At 37.7% G+C, this 12,038-nt stretch overlaps 1 protein-coding gene across 2 annotated transcripts; it reads left to right on the top strand.

The window, feature by feature from the left end:
* The first annotated feature begins 1,001 nt into the window (after positions 1–1,001).
* LOC127442371 (uroporphyrinogen decarboxylase) lies at positions 1,002–11,820 on the top strand. Of its 2 annotated transcripts, XM_051700353.1 has the most exons (10): positions 1,002–1,168; positions 3,190–3,302; positions 3,652–3,731; positions 3,820–3,882; positions 4,033–4,230; positions 5,698–5,859; positions 5,999–6,136; positions 6,705–6,805; positions 10,558–10,624; positions 11,072–11,820. In XM_051700353.1, exons 1-10 carry the CDS (start codon positions 1,146–1,148, stop codon positions 11,234–11,236), a joined length of 1,110 nt encoding a protein of 369 aa, XP_051556313.1. In that variant the 5' UTR covers positions 1,002–1,145; the 3' UTR covers positions 11,237–11,820. The 2 variants fall into 2 exon arrangements, with proteins under 2 accessions (XP_051556313.1, XP_051556314.1); XM_051700354.1 differs by lacking the exon at positions 4,033–4,230.
* Positions 11,821–12,038: the final 218 nt, after the last annotated feature.

The raw sequence follows: 12,038 nt of genomic DNA, 5'->3' as shown, positions 1-12,038 counted from the left end.
ACCTAGTGGCTTGGATGCAGCATCAAACTCAATAGTTTTAAGTTTCAGATGCCATTGTAGAAATGTAGTATTCACAGTCAGCCATGATTACTTTATTCAATGAGTGAAAGTGTCAAATAACAGGACGGTTACTGAGATTAAGCCAGTAGTATTCTGCTGGTCATGTGATTCTAACATGGCAGCCCCCATGTGCGGACCCTTCCCATGTAGAATAAAACAGCTTTTAGAAGGATACTGATATGACTGTCTTCATTTTAATGTGAGTGGTCATGATTTCCTACATATGTTTCAAAATTACAATTCATTTCTTAAGGAGTACAGCTTTTTTAACGAGGAAAAAATTACTGAGTGCACCTTTAAAGGTGCTATATGTAATATTTTTTACTGTACTAAATCATAAAATGACCATAATATGTCATTAGAGAATTAGGAAACATGCTAAGTTGAAATACTGGCTTCTCCGATAACAATGCTACAGCCAGTATATTCTACTTTGAAGTTTCCATTCCGGGCCGGAATTTCTGTTTATGTTTTGGTCTGTGTGATCCCGCCCACTGCCCACTCACCAATAGTATTTCGACACCGCCGGAAAACAGATTTGAACAAGTTTGCAGGCAAACAACACTGCGTGCTGCAGCCATGGAAGCCAGCAAACAAACTGGATCAGAGATAACAGATTCCACCCGACCTAAAAAGCCTCCCCATCCATCTAAAAACCACCATGTCCAGAGGCGTAGTAAAACAAGGATAAATACTGGAGTTGCCTTTGGAAGATGGACACAGCTTAAAGCCCAGAAATCCTTTAAAACGGATGGTGAGGTGGCTAATTCTGGCAGCCCACATGAGCTTCGAGTTTGGGGCGGGGCAGACAAATCTCCAATATTTTGAATTTGAACTGCAGTACCCATTTCAAACGCTTGTTGTCAAGCTTACATATAGCACCTTTAATGTTTCATAATATGCTCTGAAAAGGGCTCCATATCGCGCCCACTCGTGGTCATGTGACAATTTCAAGATGGCCGCGCCCTTCAGTTTGGAGGCGTGACGTTATTCATATTAGTGTAGTCAAGAGCATGTTATGCAAGCTCGTTCAGTCTGCAGAAACTCGTTCAAGGTTTATTCTCCGCTGGACCTGACTGTCAAGAATGGACAAGGACAAGCTGATTCTGTAAGTATTAGCATTAATGTTGATATGCGTGACTAAGTGTCAGATGAAATCTTTATAGACGTTTACAGAGCCAGATCGCACTGATGCTATGAAATTCATGGTTACCAATAGAGGTGATCGATAATTTAGGCTTATCAAAGCCAGAGATATAGTTAATAACGCAGAGTATTTGCCATAAAAACTGTCGAACTTCTTGTTCTAAATGAAAATAGTTGCTATTAAATTACATGCTTTAGGGTCATTATGTGAAATCGATGCCTTTAGTGTGCCTCATTAAATTAACAATATGCGCAAACAATGACTTTAACAATGATGTCAACTTCTACGACGTGTTATTATAGGCAATTTTCTTAACACATCAGGAAACAAATCCAGTAACTTATTTTATTTTTAAGTGTGTTTTAAGAGGAAACCTCTTTTGGCCCGTCCCCAGCCTTGTGTTTCAAACTTATCCTTGGGTAGAAGCAAATATGCACATTTTGATTGAAAAAAATAAATAAAATAAAAATAATTAAAAAGTAATATAAATAAATCATGTAAATAAAATCTAGTATTTAGTATGCTCTCTCTCTCTCTCTCTCTCTCTCTCTCTCTCTCTATATATATATATATATATATATTCACACATGCATACATACATACATTCATTTTTAAACATCACAACACTAATGTTTTAACTTAGGAGGAGTTCAGAAATCAATATTTGGTGGAATAACCCTGATTTTCAGTCACAGCTTTCATGCGTCTTGGCATGCTCTCTACCAGTCTTTCACATTGCTGTTGGTTGATTTTATGCCACTCCTGGCACAAAAATTCAAGCAGCTCGGTTTTGTTTGATGGCTTGTGACCATCCATCTTCCTCTTGATCACATTCCAGAGGATTTCAGTGTATCATGTCTGGAGATTGGGCTGGCCATGACAGGGTCTTGATCTGATGGTCCTCCATCCACACCTTGATTGACCTGGCTGTGTGGCATGGAGCATTGTCCTGCTGGAAAATCCAATCCTCAGAGTTAGCAGTGTCCCAGCATATATGAAATGTTTTACATTTAGCTTTAGATGGCACACAGTGCAGTTTATTACTACTTAAAAACATTCTTTGTCTGATAGGATGTTTAAAATTTTATAGACATTTACTTACAAAATCACATTTTTGAAATGGAAACTGCACTGATTTCGCAGAATGACCCATTATTGTTTGTTTTCAAATGATGATAATGTTGGAAATGTAAAATAAACAGCATACTTAATATCACAGTATTGATTTTAATTGATAGATATTATTTTAATCATTAATTTGTTAATTAATTAATTCATTTGGAACACTCATACTGTCTAGATGTGATTATGTTGAATTACATTTCACAGTAACACTTTACAATAAGGTTCTATTTGTTAACTTTAGTAAATACGTTAGGTATCATAAACTAAGAATAAACAATATTTTTTACAGCATTTATTAATCTTGGATAATGTTAATTTCTAAATATACTATTGTTTATTGTTAGTTCATAATGCATTAACTAATGTTAACATATTAAACTTTTAATCTTAATAATCCACTAGTATATGTTGACATGAACATTAACCAAGATTAATGAATGCTGTTTAAGTGTTAGTTCATGCTAACTAATGTTTAAAACGTTATTGAAAAGTGTTACAAATTTGATTTTGACATCACAACTGTCAGTATTATGTCATGACACTATAATATTGGCTACAGGGTGTATTGTGTGGCGCTCCCTGCAGAAATGTGTAAGTGTCATCTTATCAGGTTGTGAAGAATCAGTAAACCGTTAGTCCCCTGCTGTAAGAATGCTTATCTACTCTGTTCACTTGGTGCTTAAAACATTTGTTTAACCTGATCATCATCATAACCAGAGGGAGGGGCTGCTGAGTTCAAATGATACATATGGATGTAAATCCAGACAGTTAATGATGTTGAAAATTAGTGTTTTTTTTTTAATGTTGTGTGAATCAAACATTGAGGACCTCATCACACTGTACTGTCTTCATCCCAGCCCCAAAGACTTCCCAGAGCTGAAGAATGACACATTCCTAAGAGCAGCACGAGGAGAGGAGGTAGAGCACATTCCAGTGTGGTGCATGAGACAGGCTGGTCGCTACCTGCCAGGTATATACCTGATATCATCTGAGATACATGTGGTCATTTTTAATAAAGTTATTCTTTTAAATCACTATATCCGGTGTATTGTAGTGCTGTATATATACTGTCTTTAGTGCTGATATGAATGTACCATCGGAGTTACTGTACATGTGGTAATTTATAATGCATTAATTATTTTGAATCACAAAAAAGTGTATTGCAGTATATATTTCTTAGGAGCTGATATGAATGAACTAACTGAATTTCATGTGGCCATTTTTATTAATGAATGTATTTGTATTACTATTTCCAGTGTATTGTAGTATAAAGTGTCTTTGTGTATTAGCTCTGTCATACTCTATTAACTATTCAACAGAATTCAGGGAATCCAGAGCAGGGAAAGATTTCTTTGAGACATGTCGCTCCCCTGAAGCTTGTTGTGAACTGACGCTACAGGTCATTACCATTGAACACCCTTTTTACAGCCACAGATTTCAGGCTCTAGCATATTGAGTTTTAATAGTATGATTTTTTCTATTTGCAGCCACTTAGACGATTCCCATTTGATGCTGCTATCATCTTCTCTGACATCCTTGTGGTGCCTCAGGTGAGTGACACATGGTTTGACCTTTTAATTTAATCACCCATCCTGCACAGTATTATGTACAAAGTAATGTAATTAAATTATGTTCAGAAGAAAACACAAATCTAAAAAAGGTACATTTTGTGTATTCATATCTGAAATGTGAATGGCTAGGCCATGGGAATGGAAGTTCAGATGACTTCAGGTAAGGGCCCCACGTTCCCAGAACCACTGAAGGAGCCTGAAGATCTGCAGAGACTAAAGACTAAAGTGGACGTGTCATCTGGACTCAACTATGTTTTTAAGGCCATCACACTAACACGACACAAAATAGAGGGAAAGGTTCCTCTCATTGGCTTCACTGGAGCTCCGGTGAGAAATCAACCAATTATCCTCATACTTTCAGTAATGCCGCTTTTAAAAAACACATTGAGTCGCAAGATGCATTTTGACTGGAAAAGTAGTATATATGGTGTCAAATTTCAGCACTTTCAAAATCTGCGATTAATCATGATTAACTACAAAAAAATTATGCGATGAATCGTGATTAAAAAGTTTTAATTCACTGAAAGCACTAATATATGTATATATATATATATACACACACACACACACACACACCGTTAGTCCCCTGCTCTAAGAATGCTTATCTACATAATGTATATATGTATATACAGTATCTATAGTGGAAAAGAATTTGCAGTGTTGGCTATTTGTTGAAAACTAGAATAGTTCATTTAAATCAATGCAGATATAATGTTATCAATCTAAACCTTCAACATCAACAGGCAGTTCACCAATTATATGTGTAAAAGTACAACTATTTTAGGTCAGCCAAAGTTAAAGCTAAGAAGCTAAAGTTCATTTCAATGTTTCATTGTCACTCCCACATTAAGAAAAATATATTATGAAAATGTACAAGTTTATGATGTTGTACGGCAATAATGATTATTTTAACTGTATGTTAACACATTAATATACCCATGTTATTATAGCTTAACATGCAACACTCAAGTTTATACAATATGCAACATGGGGTCCCTGCTCCATTTCTCTAAAACAGATTAGAGGCCCCTGATCTAAACTTGTATACATTATATCATAATGTTAAAGGGATAGATCACCCAAAAATTACAATTCTCATTTAATCATTTACTCACCCTCATGCCATCCCAGATGTGTATGACTTACTTTCTTCTGTTGAACATAAACAAAGATTTTTAGAAGAATATCTGAGCTCTGTAGGTCCATACAATGCAAGTGAATGGTGGCCAGAACTTTGAAGCTCCAAAAAGCATATAAAGGCAGCATAAAATTAATCCATAAGACATCAGTGGTTAAATTCATGTTTTCAGAAGCAATATGATACGTGTGGATGAGAACTATACTATACTATTTACTATAAATTCTCCTCCCTGCCCAGTAGGTTGCAATATGCACAAAGAATGTGAATCACCAAAAACAAAACAAAAAGATAATGTGAAAGTGAAGATTTATAGTAAAAAAGGTCTTAAATATTGATCTGTTTCTCACCCACACTTACCATACCTTTCTGAAGACATGGATTTAACCACTGGAGTCGTATGGATTAATTTTATGCTACCTGTATATGCTTTAGGGACCTTCAAATTTCTGGCCACCATTTACATGCATTGTATGGACCTACAGAGCTGAGATATTCTTCTGAAAAATCTTCCTTTATGTTCAACAAAAGAAAAAATCTCACACATCTTGGATTGCATGAGGGTGAGTAAATGATGAGAGAATTTTCATTTTTGGGTGAACTATCCCTTTAAAACATCCCCGTCCTTAATGTGTTCTGTGTCTTATGAATGGCAGTGGACTCTGATGTCCTATATGATTGAAGGAGGAGGCTCTACCACACACTCAAAGGCAAAACGCTGGCTCTACAGGTACCCAGAAGCCAGCCACAAACTACTGAGCCAGCTCACTGATGTCATAGTGGAGTATCTTCTCGGCCAGGTGAAAGCTGGAGCTCAGGTAAGAGAATGAGTCAGATGAGAGAGATATGTATAACTTAAAAAAATGTGCTGTATGTCCTTTGTCTGTTTTGTTAATACTTCAGAATCCCAAAATAGTACACTTTGCATAACTCTCTATACATGGGTTTCTCTATCAGGCACTCCAGGTTTTTGAGTCTCATACTGGTTGTTTGGGCCCAGTGGAGTTTAAAGAGTTTTCTCTGCCATATCTGAGAGATATTGCTCGTCGTGTTAAGGACAAGATAAAAGAATCTGGTTTGGACAATGTGCCTATGGTAAGTAGAGCCTCCCAAAAGGTTTGTAGTACTTGCACTCTTTTTAGTGTGCTTAAAAATGCACAAAATGACATGCATGGGATGTGAAATTGCAAGAAGCTGATAACTTAAAATGCATGATGTTTAACTGTGGAACACTTCAAACAGTTAAGGCTTTAAGCTATTAACAAACTTTATTACATTATACAATGCTTTAAAATATCATTTGTTCATAAAGTGTACACTTAATTATACTGTGAACAGATATGTTTGTACATGAACTACTGACCTGTTAAGCATTATTTTTATTTTATCTTATAGTAAATTATACTTACAGTATGTTAAAGTAATATTATTTTAAAATAAGTTTATGAAGTTTTAACATTTTGGGGGGGGGAAATATCCATAGTCCATTAATGATTGCTATATTGTGCTCCCCAATTATTCCACACTTGTAATGCTTTAATTCCCCACTAGTTGTCAGTATCAGCTCAGATCTCCATGTAGACATATCACTTCAGCATGAGTCACAATGGAAATCTCTCTGCACTGACACCTGTAACTTCTGTCTTATCTGTTTCTTGTCTAGATTGTTTTTGCTAAAGACGGTCATTATGGGCTTGAGGATCTCTCTGAGTCTGGTTATGAAGTAGTGGGTCTGGACTGGACCATAGATCCCAGTTCAGCACGGTTAGTTGCATGTAGTTTCTAAGTACTGACGCTTTGACAGTATTGTTTCCTTAGAATCAGAATGAGCTTTATTGCCAAGTATGCTTAAACATAAAAGGAATTTGTCTTGGTGACAGGAGCTTCCAGTGTACAACAATATAAAAACAATACAAAAACAGCAGCAAGACATAGATAATAATAAAAATAAAACGAATTATACACATACGTACAGACACACACATACATACAAATGGGTAGTGCAAATCTAATACATTCTGTTATGTACAGTGTAAATACAAATCTGTTATGTACAGTGCAGATTTTTTTTTGGTTCCCAGAGGAATGTAATGGCAGAAGAGGTTGGATGTGTTGGATAAATATAAGAAAGACTAAACTGTGTATTGCACATAGTTATTGCTCAATGGGGCAGTTTAACTGTTCATGAGATGGATAGCCTGAGGGGAAAAAACTGTTCCTGTGCCTGACGGTTCCGGTGCTCAGAGCTCTGAAGCGTCGGCCAGAAGGCAACAGTTCAAAAAGGTAGTGGGCAGGGTGAGTGGGGTCCAGAGTGATTTTTCCAGCCTTTTTCCTCACTTTGGAAGTGTATAGTTCTTGAAGGGGGGGGGGGGCAGGGGGCAACCAATAATCCTCTCGGCAGTCCGAACTGTCCTTTGTAGTCTTCTGATGTCTGATTTCATAGCTGAACCAAACCAGACAGTTATAGAAGTGCAGAGGACAGACTCAGTGACTGCTGAGTAGAACTGTATCAGCAGCACCTGTGGCAGGTTGAATTTCCTCAGCTAGCGAAGGAAGTACAACCTCTGCTGGGCCTTTTTCACAATGGAATGCATATACAATTTCATTAGTATATGCACCCACATATATGCATACCTACAGTGCCTTAAAAAATTAGTTAGACCCCCTACACTGAAAATGGGTTATAGACGTTTGTTGAGGTTTGATCTTTTGAATATTCTCCCAGACAGATTTGTTTTGGATTAAATATTGCCACAATTAAAGTGAGAACAGGGCTTTAAGTGTGCCATTATAGGAAATTCTACTTTTTATTCTTGACTACTCCAATATAAATTGGACAAGATTTTTGACCTTCTGTAAATACAGTCTCTATTTTTCTGTATTTTGGACCATCAGTTGTTCTTTTTTTTGGGGGGGGGGGGGATTTTTCCCCTTTTTCTCCCAATTTGGAATGCCCAATTCCCAATGCGCTCTAAGTCCTCGTGGTCGCATAGTGATTCGCCTCAGTCCGGGTGGCGGAGGACGAATCCCAGTTGCCTCCGCGTCTGAGACAGTCAACCCGCACATCTTATCACGTGGCTTGTTGAGCGCGTTGCCACGGAGACGTAGCGCATGTGGAGGCTTCACGCCATCCACCGCGGCAACCACGCTCAATTCACCATGCGCCCCACCGAGAACAAACCACATTATAGCGACCACGAGGAGGTTACCCCATGTGGCTCTACCCTCCCTAGCAACCGGGCCAATTTGGTTGCTTAGGAGACCTGGCTGGAGTCACTCAGCACGCCCTGGGATTCGAACTAGCAAACTAGCCAGCGTATTTTACCACTGAGCTACCCAGGCTCCTCCAGTTGTTCTCTTAATATTAATAATATGCCCAGTCCTGGTCATAAACATCAGTCTACCACCACCATACGCTATCAGCACTGTACTTCCCTGAAAGCATGGTGCTTTTGGAGGTGTGGGCAGTCTTAGATTGTAACCATGTCACTTAAACTTTATTATGATATGGATAATAGATTTTGGTCTTGGTAAAGGATCTGGTCTCAAAATTTTGGCCAACTTCGCAACTGGTTCTAGTCTGTATTTTTGGCAAACTCAAAAGAAGTGCATCAAAACATTTTTTATTTTATTTTTTTATTATTATTGCTTTTGAATAAAGAGCTCTTTAATCTTCATTATCAATGCATTACTCTTCCAATTCGCAGCCAGTACCCATTAATGTTGAGTAAGTTTTAAATATGTTACAGTTATTTAAATGATTCCTAGGTAGAGACAGTTGAAAAACAGTCGTGTCCTCATTAAAATGTTCTTCATCTGTGTAAACTTATTTACTTCTGCACTGCAGCACGGGGACACTTCTTAAAGGGATAGTTCAACCAAAAATGAAAATTCTCTCATCATTTACTAAACCTCATGCCATCCCAGATGTGTGTCTGTCTGTCTTCTGCTGAACACAAAGATTTTTAAAAGAATATCTCAGCTCAGACCTTTGAAGGTGCAAAATGCATATAAAGGCAGCATAAAAGTAATCCATAAGACTCCAGTGGTTAAATCCATTTTTTCAGAAGTGATATGATAGGTGTGGGTGAGAAAATATAAATGTTTAAGTCCTTTTTTTAACTATAAATACTCCTCCCTGCGCAGTAGGTGGCGATATGAAAAAAGAATGTAAATCACCAAAAACAACAGAAGAAAATAAAGTAAAAATGAAAGTGGTGATTTAGTAAGGACAGTAAGAAAGGACTTCAATATTGATCTGTTTTTCACCCACACCTATCATATCACTTCTGAAGACATGGATTTAACAACTGGAGTCATATGGATTACTTTTATACTGCTTTTATATGCCTTCATAGTTTTAGATATTCTTCTAAAAAAATCTTCATTTGTGTTCAGCAGAAGAAAGAAAGTCATACACATCTGAGATGGCATGAGGGTGAGAAAATTATTAGAGAATTTTTATTTTTAGGTGTGCTATCCCTTTAAGTAACAATGACACATTAAAAATGGTAGAGTTTCGGTGCAAAAAATTTGAAAAAGTAAGGTCAAGTCTGAATAATTTTGCATGGCACTCTATGTACTGAATGAGTGTGCGTGTACATTACATAGTCAAAAGTATGTGGGCACCCCTTCTATTTAATGGGTTGGCTACTTCAACTACACTATTTACTAGCAGCAGGTGCATAAAATCAAACAAACAGCCAAGCAGACAAACCTTCTTAGTAGATTGGGACGTACTTTGTTTTCCCAGCATGACAATGCTCCTGTGCAAAAAGTGAGGCAAGAAATGATTTAATCAGTCTGGCATGGAAGAACTTGACTTTAAATTTTTAATTAATTTAAATGCAGACTGGGGCCTGAGTAGCTCAGCGAGTATTTACGCTGACTACCACCCCTGGAGTCGCGAGTTCAAATCCAGGCCGTGCTGAGTGACTCCAGCCAGGTCTCCTAAGCAACCAAATTATTCCGGTTGCTAGGGAGGGTAGAGTCACATGGGGTAACCTCCTCGTGGTCGCGATTAGTGGTTCTCGCTCTCAATGGGGTGTGTGGTAAGTTGTGTGTGGATTGCGGAGAGTAGCATGAGCCTCTGCATGCGAAGTCTCCGTGGTGTCATGCACAGTGAGCCATGTGATAAGTAGTGGGAATTGGGCATTCCAAATTGGGAGAAAGGGGATAAAAAAAAAAACTCATCTTAAAAGCGGTGTTCACGTTCAAACCAACGAACACCAATATTACCGCTGGTTGGATGCTAGGTGGTACTACGGGGTAATTTATTTTAACTAAAAATTCAAATTTGGAATTGGGCATTCCAAATTGGGGAGAAAAAGTTTTTTTTTAAATGCAGACTCTGAGCCAGGCACCATTGCCCAACATCAGTGCCTGACCTCACCATTGCTCTTGTGTCTGAATGGGAGCAAATCCCCACGGCTATGTTCAAACATCTAGTGGAACGTCTTCCCAGAAGTGTGGAATATTTGCTTAAGTGTTTATATCTTGTTTTTTATGTTTCTCAGTGTGAGGACTGGAGGAAAAGTTAGTTTGCAAGGCAACATGGATCCCTGTGCTCTCTACGCCACAAAGGTGAGAAAAGCACTTCAAAACAACATAAAATGGAAAATAAGAACTCATTGATTCTGTGAAACCTCAACATCACTAAAATTGTGTCTAGACTACATAGAACTGCTTGTGCCTAAATCCAGTACTCTGATTCCATTTCAAAATAAAGAGGCCATTTGGTTTTTACCAATTTAGGCCCTGCTGGAAATATGACTCCAAAGAGCAGCTGTTTTCCACACAACACTGTCTCTGGCTTTCATTGCTCATTCATTAGGGGCATGACTTTCATATCATAGTCTTGGTTCCTCCAAAATATTTTTTTCCCACCATCATTTCAGAAGTGTTCTGGGTGTGACTGCACTAGCCTACTTAAAAACTGAACCTCATAGATCTTGATTAACTTGTAGAGAACAAAACTGACAATATGATGTATGATAAACAAGCCAAACATCTTATTGTTTGTGTGGCCAGGCCCGTATATCAGAGATTGTGAAGAGGATGTTGGAGGGCTTTGGCACCAAGGGCTACATTGCTAATCTGGGACACGGTCTGTACCCTGACATGGACCCGGAGAATGTTGCCGCATTCGTGGATGCCGTTCACACCCACTCTCGCCAGCTTCTCAACCGCAATTAAGACATTAGGTTCACTCTCTCCATTAGAGGAACTGAAGCAGATGAAAAACAACAACTGTCTACCCTGGAGCGCTGCGCCAAGCTATAATTCTTAAAGGGATAGTTCACCCAAAAATGAAAATTCGCATTTATTCACCCTTGTGGTTTCAAACCCATACTTCTTTCTTTCTTCCATAGAACACAAAAGGAGATGCTAGGCAGAATGTTAACCTCAGTCAACATTCACTTTCATTGCATGTTTTTTTTTTTTCCATACAGTGAAAATGAAAGAAACTTGAGGGTGAGTAACTGATGACAGAATTTATATATTTTGATTAAAATTTTCATTTTGAGTGATCTGTCTGTTTAATATTATCATAAGAATGGACTTTTAATAAGGGGCCTGATTCATTTCAATTATTATGTAGGCCATCTATCTACTTTACCTAAATCAATTCTTCTTTTTATAATGGTTTCACATCAATCCATCTGATCTTTAATATAATTTTTATGGATGTTTTCATTACATTGAATGCACTGTATGATCACTGGGGAATCTGGAATAAGTGAAGGAGGATCAAATCTGATTAAATATGAAGCGCCGTATTGGTTTGTTTTTGATCCAGTACCATAGTAACATCTGGGCATAGTCTGTCTTTACTGAAATAGTAACTGACATACATGAACCTCTGTGAATGTGTGTACATATCAATGGATGTTTTATATGAAGCAAAATAAAGAGTGATCCTTTTAAGACAAACCAACTATCAGGGGAATTTAGTTAGGCGGAATGTTACATACCCAAATCATGTGCAACAATTTTT

Source organism: Myxocyprinus asiaticus, chromosome 6, assembly GCF_019703515.2.
Source record: "Myxocyprinus asiaticus isolate MX2 ecotype Aquarium Trade chromosome 6, UBuf_Myxa_2, whole genome shotgun sequence".
Lineage (NCBI taxonomy): Eukaryota > Metazoa > Chordata > Actinopteri > Cypriniformes > Catostomidae > Myxocyprinus > Myxocyprinus asiaticus.
This window is presented reverse-complemented; position numbering and strand designations above follow the sequence as displayed.